Genomic DNA, 13,985 nt, shown 5'->3' with positions numbered 1-13,985 from the left:
CCTATGGCATTCCCCCTGGGTTTAGTATATTTATTGCTGGAAATAGTAATATACACTCCAGTTTTCCTCGCCGTGTAAGCCACGAACAGGCGTGATTTCATTCAGTTTTCTATCTCTAGCACTGTCTATGGCTCCTGATACAAATATTCAAAGACTACTTTTATGAGTTAATAAAATGATCAAATGAAAGATGGTCATAGTACATAAGGCAAACAAGGAGCGTATTTACCTTCTAAAAGCTATACAGCTCAGTTAAATAATTTTTTAAACATGTGCCCTCGCTTTGGTACGAAGTTACAGGAACCATCTCCCACTGTGTGCCTACCCCCTTCCTTGCTGGAAAATTACTCTGAATATCATTAAGCATTTAGCCCAGTGGTGGAGAAATTTTATTTTCTATAAAAACCTGAGGATTCCTTTATATACAGAATGAAAAACGGCTTTTTTAAGAGTCTTGCCACAGAGTTAAATGGTAATTGTTTTTGTTATGATTTATCGTAATAAATTTTGGAGTTTGCTGAAAAGCTCATTACTATTAATTGTTTGTGTTGATTGTTGAGCTGGCAGTGATCTGGCAGTGGGACAGATTTACTACACTAACTTAGTCACCCTAATAAGTATAACTGTAGTTTTTTTAGCTTTTGAATGAGTTTCTTTTTTTCTTGTCTCAGCCCAGGAGAATAAGTGCAGTCTCCGTGGCTGAGCGAGTTGCATATGAGAGAGGAGAGGAGCCTGGGAAAAGCTGTGGCTACAGTGTTCGGTTTGAGTCCGTCCTTCCCCGCCCTCATGCCAGCATAATGTTTTGTACTGTCGGTCAGTAATGGGTTTTATTTTGGCCTTTCACTGGGGGTTTATATTGTGTCATTTATGAAGAAAACTTGGTACGGTGCAGAGTGGCTAGAAATGAGAACTCAGGAGCCAGTCTTAGAATTCCAGTTTAAATAGAACTTCTGGCACTTTTTTCCAAAATGGAGAGCATGAAGTTACCCTCTTGTTGTAGCTTAGGTCAGTAGAGTTGCATCTTTTAATACTCTTTTCATTAAACAAATATGTTTCAGAGTACACTGTTAACCTTTTTAGTAACTTAAGTATTCAGGTTGCTGTGTCATTCTTAAAATGATGGTGGGGTTATATTAACTAAAGCATAGTGATTGTCTAGAAGTTTGTTTTTTTTCACTTTTTATACTTCCCTACTGTAATCAACATAGAAACTTAACTCCAGGTGTTGCTCTCATTTCCTTTTCCAGGTGTGCTCCTAAGAAAATTAGAAGCAGGCATTCGAGGAATCAGTCATGTAATTGTAGATGAAATACACGAAAGAGACATAAATGTGAGTAATTTGAGGGTTAAAGTACTAATGCTAGGATTCTGAATTTAAAAAATTAAAAAAGTAGAATGTCTTTCCCTTTCCCCACTTTACATCTTCTATCAAAATCAGAAACTTCAGTCACTAATACAGTAGACAACTGTTTTTAGCACAGGCAGTAAACCTTTTTTTCTTGGTTAAATGCACTGAATTCTGAAAGTAAAGTTCTCTTGTTAAGTGTCATTGCAGTGATTAGTAAGAGCTAGCATAATTCAGCAACTGAACTATTTATGACTGAATCACTGATAGAATTTTAATCAATTTTTCTTTGAACTGGAGGTTTATCTATGGTAAATGTTATTTTTAAATTTTATGGAATTAGTAATGTCTTTTTGGATGTGTGCAGCTCTGATCTTTTCAGATGTTAATGATAATCATGCTCTAATTAGGAGGAAACTAGAATTTATTTCACACCCTTCCCTTTTTTGGTCTTCGGCAAAAATTGTATACAATTACTATATAATTGTATGATTTGAAGATTGATACCATAAAGCAACAATTTGTTTTTATGCCACTGTTTTCCATATCCAGAGGTGTCATTGAATAGACAATATGTCATTCAAACTGTTAGCAAGCCACTGTTGCTCAAAACATTCATTGGCCTTTTCTTCAGACAGGACTCTTACAGCTGTTGTTGCTAGCCATCTTTATTTTGAGAAAACTTTGACCTTTATGGTTGAGCTAAAATGACTAAGAAAGTTTGGTTTATCAGATAACTTTTAAAATCTGAAATTTAACTTTCCAGTAGGATAAAATTTTTGTGTTTTTTGTCATTCAGAATCTCTTGAAAACTGTAGTTCTTTTTCTAATGAACTTAATCAAAATGAAATGTTTCAAAACTGTCTTAACCAGCATGGGTACAATCCAGTGTTTTTAGTTTATTCCAAATCCTACTGGAAACATCATGGATCATCATTGCTATTTTCCTAAAAAAGATAAAATAAAAAAAAAAGTTTGGTCAACTTTCCTTCAAAGACTGTCAGGTCAATATGAAGGTACCATTCAATGAAAAAATGAAAAAGTACCTTTGCAGAAACTATATTCTCTTTCAGATGAACCTTATCCTGAATTATCCAACTTACAGATGAATTATTCTAAATAATAGAGGAATAGGAAAATTCAGCAGTGCTGCTGGATTAAAAGGTTAATTACCTGAGTCATTTGTATTTTGTATATTAAAAACAAACAGCTAGAAAACAAAAGATAACATTGCTGTAGTCAGAATGTCAAGTACTTAAAGAATAAATCAATCATATAGATGTCTATTCTTCCCAAGTTGATGCGGTTTGAATGCAGTTCTCATCAAATTCTCATCAGTGTTTTTCATAGAATTTAACAGGCTGATTATGAATATTTACAGGGAAAATTTATGGCCCAAAATAGCCAGGATTTCTGAAGAAGAGTAGAAAGGATAGTCTTGGCTTTCCAGATATCAGCACTTAACTTGGAAGTTCTAGCAATTGAGATAGTATAGTCCCTGGGTTGACCATTTGACCACTGAATTATTCAGAGTGTAGAAACAGATGGTGTGTTGAATGCACCTTTGGTAAAAGAGTGATGATGCGTTGGGTCACTGGGAAAGGGGAATAGGTTCTACAGCAAACAGAGCTGGAAACAGATGGTCATCCATAAGGAAATAGGTGCAGTTGGATCCTTGCCTCCTATCTAAATACAAAAATCAGTTTCCAGATAGATTAAGGATAAATGCCAAAGCAATTTAAAAACTCTTTAAGTAAAAAATATAAGTAAACATCTAGATAGCACTGACCAATAGAAGTATATATATGTCTGTAGGGTACCTGCATAGATGAGAGAGGAAAGGTATATGAAAAGGAATAAAAATTCAGGATCGTTTTCTGTAGTTGAGGGAGGCAGAAAGTGACGAGCAAGAGGGCTTTGCAGCCAGAGAAGAGTTTACAGCTACAGGGCTGTAGCTTTTGTGTTATTTGGTAGGTAGATGGATACGGTACCTTATTAAGTAATAACTATTTTGGCTATTATTTTGTTTGAATGAACCAAATACAACCTTTGTAACATTGTAAAACATATTAGCTTTGCAGGTGGTTGGATAACTGAGTTTGGGCTCTTGGCTTTCCCATTTTCTGTAGCTAAAGTTTGTTTGCCTACAAATAGAAATTGCACTGAAAATTTTGATGAATTCTTTGCGGTCGTTTTTTTTTTTTTCCTCTTCCCTTCTCCTGTCCAAATAGTACTCATTTCTAACCCCACAGCTATTAGTCTAAAAACTGTTGTTAAAAATTCTACTGAATTTCACAGTGGCCCTCTATGTTACACTTTTGGAAGCTACCAAAGAACCTGAATTTCACTGATGTCTGCATAACAAGCAATCTCTTAGGTGTCTCTCATTAGAATGAACTTACACGATTGTATTTTCATTTGTGTTTTAATAGACTGACTTCCTTTTGGTAGTGTTGCGTGATGTGGTTCAGGCTTATCCTGAAGTTCGCATTGTTCTCATGTCTGCTACTATTGACACCAGTATGTTCTGTGAATATTTCTTCAATTGCCCCATCATTGAAGTTTACGGAAGGACTTATCCAGTTCAAGGTAAATAGTTTGGAGGTGGGGTGGGAAGGTAAACTTCTTTTATGCATTAGTGTTTGGATTTTCTTAATCTTGGAGATTGGAATAATAGTTCTAAAGACATTTAAAATACAGGCTAATGTAGAATATCAAATGAATCATGGCATTCTTGGGCCTTTAGTAAAGCTATGGCAAGTGTAATCTGAGGAGCAAGAACAAGTTTCATTCATTTCTTGAGGAGTTGGCAAGTCCAGTAAATTTCCTGACTCTTCCTTATAGCCGAAGATAGCTTTCAGAATTATATACAGTCAGGTGTAAATCAGTATAGCCTATAGATGTTTATGGGAGATAACAGTATAAGCAGCCAGAGTCAAATTAACAAGAGAATCTTTCTTAGAGCCAGAGCAGGCATATTTTAAAATGACATTAAGGTGTGTGTTTCAAGATCAAGTATTTCTGATGGTTAGGACCTCCTTTTTCAGAAGATTTTATTATTACCGTTTTTTAGGACAGCCATCTAATAGCTTGGTTAGAAAAATAAATTCTAGCACAGTCAAATTCAGGGCATGAAAATCTAAAAATTTTGCTATGTGGGTATGAAATGATAAATGGCTATTTAGCATGCTATTTTTTTTTTTTGAAATTCCAAAGTAAGAGTAGGTCTAAAATAAAAGCCAGGGCAGTTGTATCTTGTGAGGGTAAGGGCGACAATTCTAAAACTGCTTTACATGTATATTAAGATTGAAAAAACAATTAAGTGGATGGCAGATGGGGGAGTCAGGTTTACTGTTGGAGTTTAGAGGGTACAGGTAAGTAGGAGGGAAGCTTTGAATAAACTGGGTGGTATTGGATTACAGTTAGAGACAATCAGTAAGATGTCATGTTCAGATACAAGTGAATAGATAAAGAAATCATTACAGATATGTATGGATACACAGATGAGTATACATGCATTTATTTCCTAGCTCTGTTGACCACAGTGGTGGAGACTGAGGGACACAGGAGCTAACCGGAAAGAGCTGGAATAATTTGACCAAAAAGAAAGGAACATAGTACAGAATTATAACCCTAAGGATAAAATAAATGCCCATGAATCTGTATGGTGGTTGAATAAATAAATGGGTAACAAAGGCAGATCTCATATGGAATAATTCCCAAAAAATTATGTACTCTCCTCCTTACCTCAAAAACATGACTTACTTCCCTGTCCCTTGAGTGTATTGTGCTTAATGACTTGCTTCCACAGAGTAGAGTGTAGAAAGGGAGAAACAAAAGTAACTTCACAGTAATTTGGAGTATACTTGTATATTCTTGTATATATACTGTTTGTAGTAACTTGGAGTAACTTAACAAACAGTACCTCAGGTGAACAAGTTTAACATCGTCAGTGATGAGTCATGTAGGTTGTGTGTACCCTTGGTATAATGTGATGATTTGCACTTGGGACTCTTAGCATATAGAGGGGAAGTGTTCATAGATTATGAGACATTTCTTGACCCAGCAGAGAACCTCAGGGATATAATTGGTCAGCAGATACTCCAACTTTGCTGATGTCCCTCTTTAGAGTAATAACCAAAGGGAGACCATTTTATATGTACGTCCTGATAGAGGAAGGATGGACTACAGTATATTACTGTATAGACCTCTCTTTCCATATCTAACTGCTGTACCATGGGAGTGTACAACACAGTGCGTGTGCCCTGCAGCCATACCACAAATGTTTGATTATTGTATATAGAGGATACCCTGTCTGGCTTAGTGGGAACATGAATGAGAGACACTTCACCCACCTGCAAGGCCCAAGCCTTAGTCCAAACACGAAGTTTGGAAAAAGAGGTTATTAACACTGGAATTTCTTGCCAATTGTGAAGAATCAGATTGAAGGTATTAAGGTAATTTTGAGTTATGAATTAGAAAATGAGTTTTGAAGACTGTTCCATTCTGAAAGTTGACTGTATTTACCTGACTGGATTGTCCTGGCAGAATATTTTTTGGAAGACTGTATTCAGATGACCCACTTTGTTCCTCCACCAAAGGACAAGAAAAAGAAGGAGAAGGATGATGATGGTTTTGAGGATGATGATGTAAGTGAATCTCATGGAGAATTTTCATTAGGGACAGGTGGTTAATGCAGTGAACGGAATGATTAAAGTAAAAAGTTGCAATGAGTTACCATTAAAGAAAACCTTTTTAAAAGCTATCATGTTTTTTAATTAATTGATGTATTTCACTCTAAAGAATTCCATGTAGTGACAAGCTCTTTTCATACCACAAGTTAAATCATCTCTGGAGAAGGAGGAGGAAATAGTAAGATGTTTAAAGGCCACATGTGTTTAGAAATAACTCCATTTTTAAAAAAAAAAAAAAAAAAAAAAAAAAAAAAAAAAACTAGAGTGGGAGAGAGCCAAAGCATAAGAGACTGTTAAAAACTGAGAACAAACTGAGGGTTGATGGGGGGTGGGAGGGAGGGCAGGGAGGGCAGGGTGGGTGATGGGTATTGAGGAGGGCACCTTTTGGGATGAGCACTGGGTGTTGTATGGAAACCAATTTGACAGTAAATTTCATATATTAAAAAATAAAAAAAAATAAATAAAAAAAATAAAAAAAAATAAAAAAGAAATAACTCCATTTTATAAGAGTTTGCTATTATATTTCCTATGGGCCAGAGTACCTGGGAAGCTGGTAGAGAGGCAGTCTTGTGCCCGACCCCAGCTCTACTAAATCAGAAGTTACATTTTAACAAAGTCTCCATGTGATCTATATATACAATAAAGTTTTCAAAGCAGCAGCTATCCTCCTAGATTAGAGAGATTGTATGGTGATGACATTATCAGATGGAGAGTATTAAATCAGGGAGTCAGGAGGGATTTCCTAAGAAGAAACAAGAAAGAAAACCGACATTTATTTTGAGAGCTCAATCAGTGGTAATATAAAAATTCATCTTGTATCTGGAAATTTGAACAGAATAAATACTAAAAGACAGTTTAGCAGTGCAGAATTCAATAATAATCTGGGATATTTTTAATCAGAAGACTTAATATAAATGAACAACAAATTAGTTTATCGGGGGAAAAAAAGACCAGTTGTAACAATTCTGTTTCTCATTACTAAAGGTTTGGTTTATCACTGATTCTCAGGCAGACTTTATAGAAAATTCAGACACTTTTTATTTTTTTATTTTGAGAGAGAGTGGAGGGGCGGTGGAGAGAGAGAATCCCAAGCAGGCTCCATGCTGTCAGGGCAGAGCACCACACAGGGCTTAAACCCCTGAACCATGAGATCATGACCTGAGCTGAAATCAAGAGGCAGATGCTTAATCGACTGAGCCACACAAGTGGCCCAGACACATTATAATAGAAATAGATGATCAAGTGAGCTGCCAGGAGGACATTTATTTAAAAATTAAAGGACTTCATATTTGGTATGAGATGAGCCTGGGAATTCTACAGGGAGATATTGTGTATAAGTAAAATAATTGTATGGTAATTGATACATAGGATCATAGAACTTAATTAGTAAGGAAAATATTTTTGAGAAGTCAACAGAGTATAGTCCTAAGAGAGATAAATACATTTGGTAGATGGAGCCATTCAGAGTTGCAGAACCGAATTTAAGAGATTGTGCTTGGATTTTGGCATTGCCAATGTATTTCCCATACATAGGTCGTGAGAAAAATTTGGTATCTCAACATGTAGCAGGTTCTACATTTTTAGAGCTTAAATTTCTATATGCAGATCTGATTAATCAGCTAGAATTAATAAGGACATTAGGTGTTATTTGAATGTGAAGAACACATACAAGAGACACCTCATGAGCTGTAGTAATTGAGACCATTCAGAATATGTCTCCTAATTTTTGCAGGCAAATTGCAACCTTATCTGTGGTGATGAGTATGGTCCAGAAACCAGGATGAGCATGGCGCAGTTGAATGAAAAGGAAACCCCTTTTGAACTCATCGAGGCTCTACTCAAGTACATTGAGACCCTCAATGTTCCCGGAGCAGTGTTGGTGTTTCTGCCTGGCTGGAATTTGATTTATACTATGCAGAAGCATTTGGAGATGAATCCTCATTTTGGTGGGTGTTCTTTGAATTCTTCGAATTCTCACCCAATATTTGACAGTGAAAGTTAATAGTTTTGCTTGTTCCCTAGCCAGTGTGAAAACAAAACGTAGTATTGTGTCAGTATTTGAATAAAAGTATGCATTACGTAGAGCAGTTTTAAAATACGCTATTATTTTTAAACTTTAACTTTTCCTTATTCTTATAGGAAGCCATAGGTATCAGATTCTACCTCTGCATTCTCAGATTCCTCGAGAGGAACAGCGCAAAGTATTTGATCCTGTACCAAGTGGAGTGACCAAGGTAAAAAAACAAGCATTTACACTTATGGGTTGGGAAGTTCCATAGATTCTAAGCAGATGTTATAGGCCTTCAAAGAGCTACCCCTAAAAAATTGTAATCCAGCTAAATTGAGGAGGGAAAGAAAGGGTCTTCTCATTGTGAGTTAAGTTTTTCATAAGTCAGGCTGCAGGTGGATGGTTTTTTTAAGGCTCCTGTAATTCTCTTGTCATTTGTTACATAAACAAATCCGTTCTTTTAAGTGCATAGTAGAATATTTTCTGAAGTATAATTTTTCTTAATATTTCATCACAGGTTATTTTGTCCACAAATATTGCGGAGACTAGCATTACCATAAATGATGTTGTTTATGTCATTGACTCCTGCAAGTAAGTTTCCAAGGCACCTATTTGCGTAGAGTAAATCTGAAGAATGTTCCATGTAGTATCTAGTATCGGAATCAAAAACACCTTTTTTTTTTTAATTGAAGTTTTGTGTTCTTGTACTGTCAGAATTGCTGTGCACTATACATACTGTGATACAGGCTAATTAGTAATTCTTGGTGTTGATTTGTCATAAGTGTTACAGTAGAAAGTGAAAAGCTTAACACTAACTTCTGAGCTTCCCACTGCTCTTGTCTGCTGATGTTTGCTCATTTCTCATTGGGTGTTTCCGTTGACCACTGCCACACAGTAGCAGGCTGGTTAGTGTATAAAGATGACCAGTATTTATCTCATGATAAGATATCCTACCTTTGAATCATTCACTTAAGAATTAAAAAGCTTCAAAAAAATTTTAAAAACTTCATATTTGGTACATGATGATCCTGAGAAATACACAGGGATGCGTTGTGTACAGATAAGTACACAAGACCCCCAGAGAGAAGAAAAAGTCAAAACTTTGTTATGTCTGGCCCATGTCTTCTCCACATAGTCCCACAGCCTGTCCCAGCAGTCGAGAAAGATCTGCCAGTGCCCGTTTTAGGGACTGGTGCAGAGCACGCAGCCCTCTGGGCCACTTCCAATCTCTTGGTGCCAGCTGCCTATGTGGATCGTTGAAGGAATCTGAGGTTGCTTAGGGGTTCAGAAAGACCATGCAGGCACCTGTTGGTGAGGTCGTCAGAAGTGCCACGTATTCTGGTTCAGCACATAACTTTTAGGTCATAGGTAGCCTGGAAGTTAAACTAAACATTGGAATAGAGTTGGTTTGAATCATTATCGTTTACTTACAAGTATGTACTAGATTCTGTTTGTATGCTTTACAGAGTTCATTAATTCACTTAATGTTTATAAGTAAAGATCCTGTGAGGTCAGTAAGAGTATTATAGTCATTTTCAAATGAGGAAAATGAGGCACAAAAAGATGAGTATTAGTAACTTGGCCAAGATGTCAAGCACATGTGGCACATATGTGTTATTTTTCCCTCTTAGAAGTTTGACAGATCAGAAGATGCCATCAGGTTCTTACTGGTGCTTTTCACAGATAGTTGGCATAGTTCACTGGAAAGCATCCACCCCTCAGTGGACATAACAATAGTTATGTGCTGGTCGTGCATAAGAGTCTTAGAATTAATCGCTGTTTCCTATTTAGGCAGAAAGTGAAGCTGTTCACTGCTCACAATAATATGACCAACTATGCTACAGTGTGGGCGTCCAAAACAAACCTTGAGCAGCGGAAAGGACGAGCTGGCCGCGTACGGCCTGGATTCTGCTTTCACCTGTGTAGCCGAGCTCGTTTTGAGAGGTGAGACCAATTTTTTTTTTTCTTTTTAATTTTTTAATGTTTATTTATTTTTGACACAGAGTATGTGAGCAGGGGAGGGTCAGAGAGGGAGGGGGGAGACACAGAATCCGAAGCAAGCTTCAGGCTCTGAACTGTCAGCACAGAGCCTGACATGGGGCTCGAACTCACTAACCTTGAGATCATGACCTGAGACGAAGTCAGATGCTTAACCCGACTGGGCCACCCAGGCGCTCCAAGAGACCAATTCTTGAATAAAGATTAAGGATTTTTTTTACCCCTTCATTCATCCCCTCCCCCCACCCTGCTATGAACCTAATGAACTCAGAGTACATACCCACCCTGCTATGAACCTAATGAACTCAGAGTACATAAATGCCTTCAGTTATGTATATTGGAGGATAGTTGTCTTTCATAACAAGGTTGTGGCAAGAATAAAATTGTCATTGATGGCATGTTTGATAGTGGTTACCTGATTACTACTAATCTTTTAAAGGGAGGCTGTATGGACATTATTTGGCAAGAGTGGGAGGGGCAGAGGGAGAGGGAGGGTGAGAATTCTAAGCAGGCTCCATACTCAGCATGGAGCCCAACATGAGGCTGGATCTCGTGACTGAGATCATGACCTGAACTGAAATCAGGAGTTAATAGATGCTTAACCGACTGAGCCAGCCAGGTGCCCATTTGTTTTTGAGTATAGTTGACATCTGATGTTAGGTTAGTTTCAGGTGTACAACACAGCGATTCAATAGCTCTGTATATTATACTGTGCTCTCCACAAGTGTAGCTACTGTCTGTCCCCATACAACACTGTCACAATACCATCGACTATATTCTCTGTGCTCTACCTCGGACCCTTGTGGCTTATTTATCCCATAACTGGAAGACTGTATCTCCCACTCTCTTTCACCCATTTTGCCTGTTCCTCCCCTTGTACCCTCCTCTGCCCCTCCACTCTGTCGAGCTAGTATTTTAACCATGTTTGTCAGCAGACAGGACCTGAAGAAGTCCTAGGTGTGATAATGACATTAAGGATTCAGGATAATTTTTCATTATTCTTCACTCAGATGAAAATAACATCAAGATATAAGTATAAAGTTACAAGTCACTGCTCAGTTAAGAGGGTCTTGTCCAGAGAGTCTTTTTGTAGTAAATATAAAACATGCTTTGGTAACTGTAAAAGCATGAGGGAAGGAGAGCTCTATAAATCTGATGATCTCTCTGCAAAGCATGAGGAAGGAGAACTCTATAAACCTGACTATCTCTCTGCAAAGATTTTATTAAACAAACATGTATATACAAGGGAAGATGGTTATTTTATGCTTTTTTTCTCTCAGACTGGAAACTCACATGACACCTGAGATGTTCCGAACACCATTGCATGAAATTGCTTTGAGCATAAAACTTCTGCGTCTGGGAGGAATTGGCCAATTTCTGGCCAAGGCAATTGAACCTCCGCCTTTGGATGCTGTGATCGAAGCAGAGCACACTCTTAGAGGTACCTGCAAATATAGACCTACCTAATACATGTAAATTATGCCATTTGTCTTGTCCTGCAACTAACATGTAACAAATGAATCAAGATACAGTCAGCAGGGCTGTGAGAAGACTTCCGATGTTGCCATATGTATTTAGTGTGGTCAGTTTTATAAAATGAGCAACATGAAGTAAGAAGGAAGTAACAGGAGTCTTTCTTAACCAATATTTAACGATCAGAACATGAGTTAGTCACAATACAATATTTTATGTAGCTCTCTTATTTTACGTAGATCTATTTGTGTTTTATAATCACATCATAAAAGTGGTAAAGTTTCGGAGAAAAAATAAGGGCATTGGAGCCAGGGGAATCTGGTTTTGAATTTTGAATATAGTACTCATCTGTTAATATGAACTTTAGACTTTAGATTCCATCTCTCTAAAAATTCGGTAGATGGTATTAGACTTGTTAGGACATGTGTATTTAATGCTGTTACTATCATTTTGACTGCATGTATAGAGTTCTCATGGACTGTATTCCACTTCACAACCTACAGCAGCCTAATTCTAGTACCCTCTTCTTATCAGGTACTCCCAAATTTGGTTTTGTTCTATTTTTGAGTGAGGAGAATTGCTGGCTGTGGGCATGGTGCTCGCGGTTGGCTTGACAGATACTGAAAACTAACCTTAACCTGTAAGGAAATGTTTCACCTTTGCCTCGGTTAAAGGGGCATTCATTACTGCGTCTGCTCATAAACAAATCTCTCCCCACAGAGCTTGATGCATTAGATGCCAATGATGAATTGACTCCTCTGGGACGAATCCTGGCTAAGCTCCCCATTGAGCCTCGTTTTGGCAAAATGATGATAATGGGATGTATTTTCTAGTAAGTGCTTTGTCTTATTGCTGATACTTAAGTGGCAGAACAATGTCAGAATCTTATTCCCTTCCCCATAAAAAACAGAAGACAAAACTAACTTCTGAAGTATAGAAGTGGCCTACTGTAGATACTGAGGAAAGTATGAAGTGCGGAGAATGAATCGTTTCAGTAGATGGACACCTGGGCCCAACTTGTTGGGGGAAAGAGTTTCTCACAAGAGAAGTGCAGTTACTCTCAGGGGCTTAAGTAGTTGTTTTTGAAAGAGAAATAGATGGAGAGATTTGAAAAGATGGGAGAAGAGAGAATAAGGAAAGAAAAAATGTAATACTTGGTCATAATTTATGATTAATATGCATCCATTAATCTCAGAGCTCCTTATTTATTTTTTCCCTTTCTGCTTCTGGAGAGAGCAGCTGTAGAAGTTCTTTGTTAAACCAACTCACTGCAAATAAAGCAGTATCATGGCCAAGAAAGGCTCTGACCCACAGTGACAGTACTGCTCGTGAACTGCTAGAACCAGACTGCGATCTGACTGTATTTCCTGTCTCTTTCAGTGTGGGAGATGCCGTCTGTACCATCTCTGCTGCCACCTGCTTTCCGGAGCCGTTCATTAGTGAAGGAAAGCGACTGGGTTATGTTCATCGAAATTTTGCCGGAAACAGATTTTCTGATCATGTGGCTCTTTTATCAGTATTCCAAGCTTGGGATGATGCTAGGTATGGGTTTGAAAGAGAAGAGTTGTAAGATGTGAGAACCGTCTCCAGCTTCTAATGTGATACTGGGCTTTGAGAATGACTCTTTGTCTATTTCAGAATGGGTGGAGAAGAAGCAGAGATACGTTTTTGTGAGCACAAAAGACTCAATATGGCTACACTAAGAATGACTTGGGAAGCCAAAGTTCAGCTCAAAGAGATTCTGATTAATTCTGGATTTCCAGAAGGTAATGACTCACATTCTTGAAACCTCCCTGAAGGATGTTTATGTAGCGTGCACACGTTGACAGTGCAGTATATTTTAGCTTCACTTTAGACCCTGTGCTTTTTCTGTGTTCCTAGCTATTTCTTAGTTATTGGAACCATAGTGATAATCCATTTTTCACCTTTATTCAGCCTTTTAAAAAAGGAAACAGAAGGTTGTGATGCTCAAATTGTAACACACTACAAAGATGATTAATAGGTGTTTTAAAAACTGTACTACTTTTTAGAGACTTTTTAAAGTCTCTTTTATCTTAAGAAGGGGCATAGCTTTTAGCAGTTTTAGAATGAGCGGTTTGTTGAATTACCTCAATTTGTGGTTTGTGAAGTTGACTGATCAGCCTGCCCACGTGTTCACGTGTAGATATGAAATTTACCATGTTAAATTTTAAGTGGCTTTAATTAAGGCTTTCGTGTGCTGGCAGGTAAGAGGGCTTGGATGTGTGCTGGAGAAACAATCCAGCTGTTTATTTCATATGTGAATTGAGCTATTGAACTCCATCTTCTCTAGAAAGAATGGCTATTTAAGAACACTAGATGGAATATTTTTATTGTCCTGTTGGTCTAGCTCTTATTCAGAGAGTAGATGATTAAACCAATGTATGCAGAGGGGTTTTGTTTTTTTGTCTTTAAGTAATCACTCCAGGCTTATGTTGTGGTCAAGTCT

The 13,985-nt window shown here is 37.5% G+C and overlaps 1 protein-coding gene across 2 annotated transcripts in view; it reads left to right on the top strand.

The window, feature by feature from the left end:
- Positions 1-13,985, top strand: part of DHX9 (DExH-box helicase 9) — a 51,996-nt gene that overhangs the window by 33,001 nt on the left and 5,010 nt on the right. For both annotated transcript variants that reach the window (XM_060643754.3, XM_060643755.3), the window contains 12 exons: positions 672-813; positions 1,248-1,330; positions 3,778-3,934; positions 5,894-5,994; positions 7,772-7,985; positions 8,179-8,273; positions 8,565-8,638; positions 9,839-9,991; positions 11,326-11,486; positions 12,239-12,350; positions 12,899-13,060; positions 13,157-13,284. In XM_060643754.3, coding sequence (XP_060499737.2) covers positions 672-813; positions 1,248-1,330; positions 3,778-3,934; positions 5,894-5,994; positions 7,772-7,985; positions 8,179-8,273; positions 8,565-8,638; positions 9,839-9,991; positions 11,326-11,486; positions 12,239-12,350; positions 12,899-13,060; positions 13,157-13,284 — 1,582 coding nt within the window. The remainder of the gene's footprint in view (positions 1-671; positions 814-1,247; positions 1,331-3,777; positions 3,935-5,893; positions 5,995-7,771; positions 7,986-8,178; positions 8,274-8,564; positions 8,639-9,838; positions 9,992-11,325; positions 11,487-12,238; positions 12,351-12,898; positions 13,061-13,156; positions 13,285-13,985) is intronic.

This window comes from Panthera onca, chromosome F1 (genome assembly GCF_046562875.1).
Source record: "Panthera onca isolate mPanOnc1 chromosome F1, mPanOnc1 haplotype 2, whole genome shotgun sequence".
NCBI lineage: Eukaryota > Metazoa > Chordata > Mammalia > Carnivora > Felidae > Panthera > Panthera onca.
Note: the sequence above shows the minus strand (reverse complement) of the source record. Positions and strands in the feature narration are given on the sequence as shown.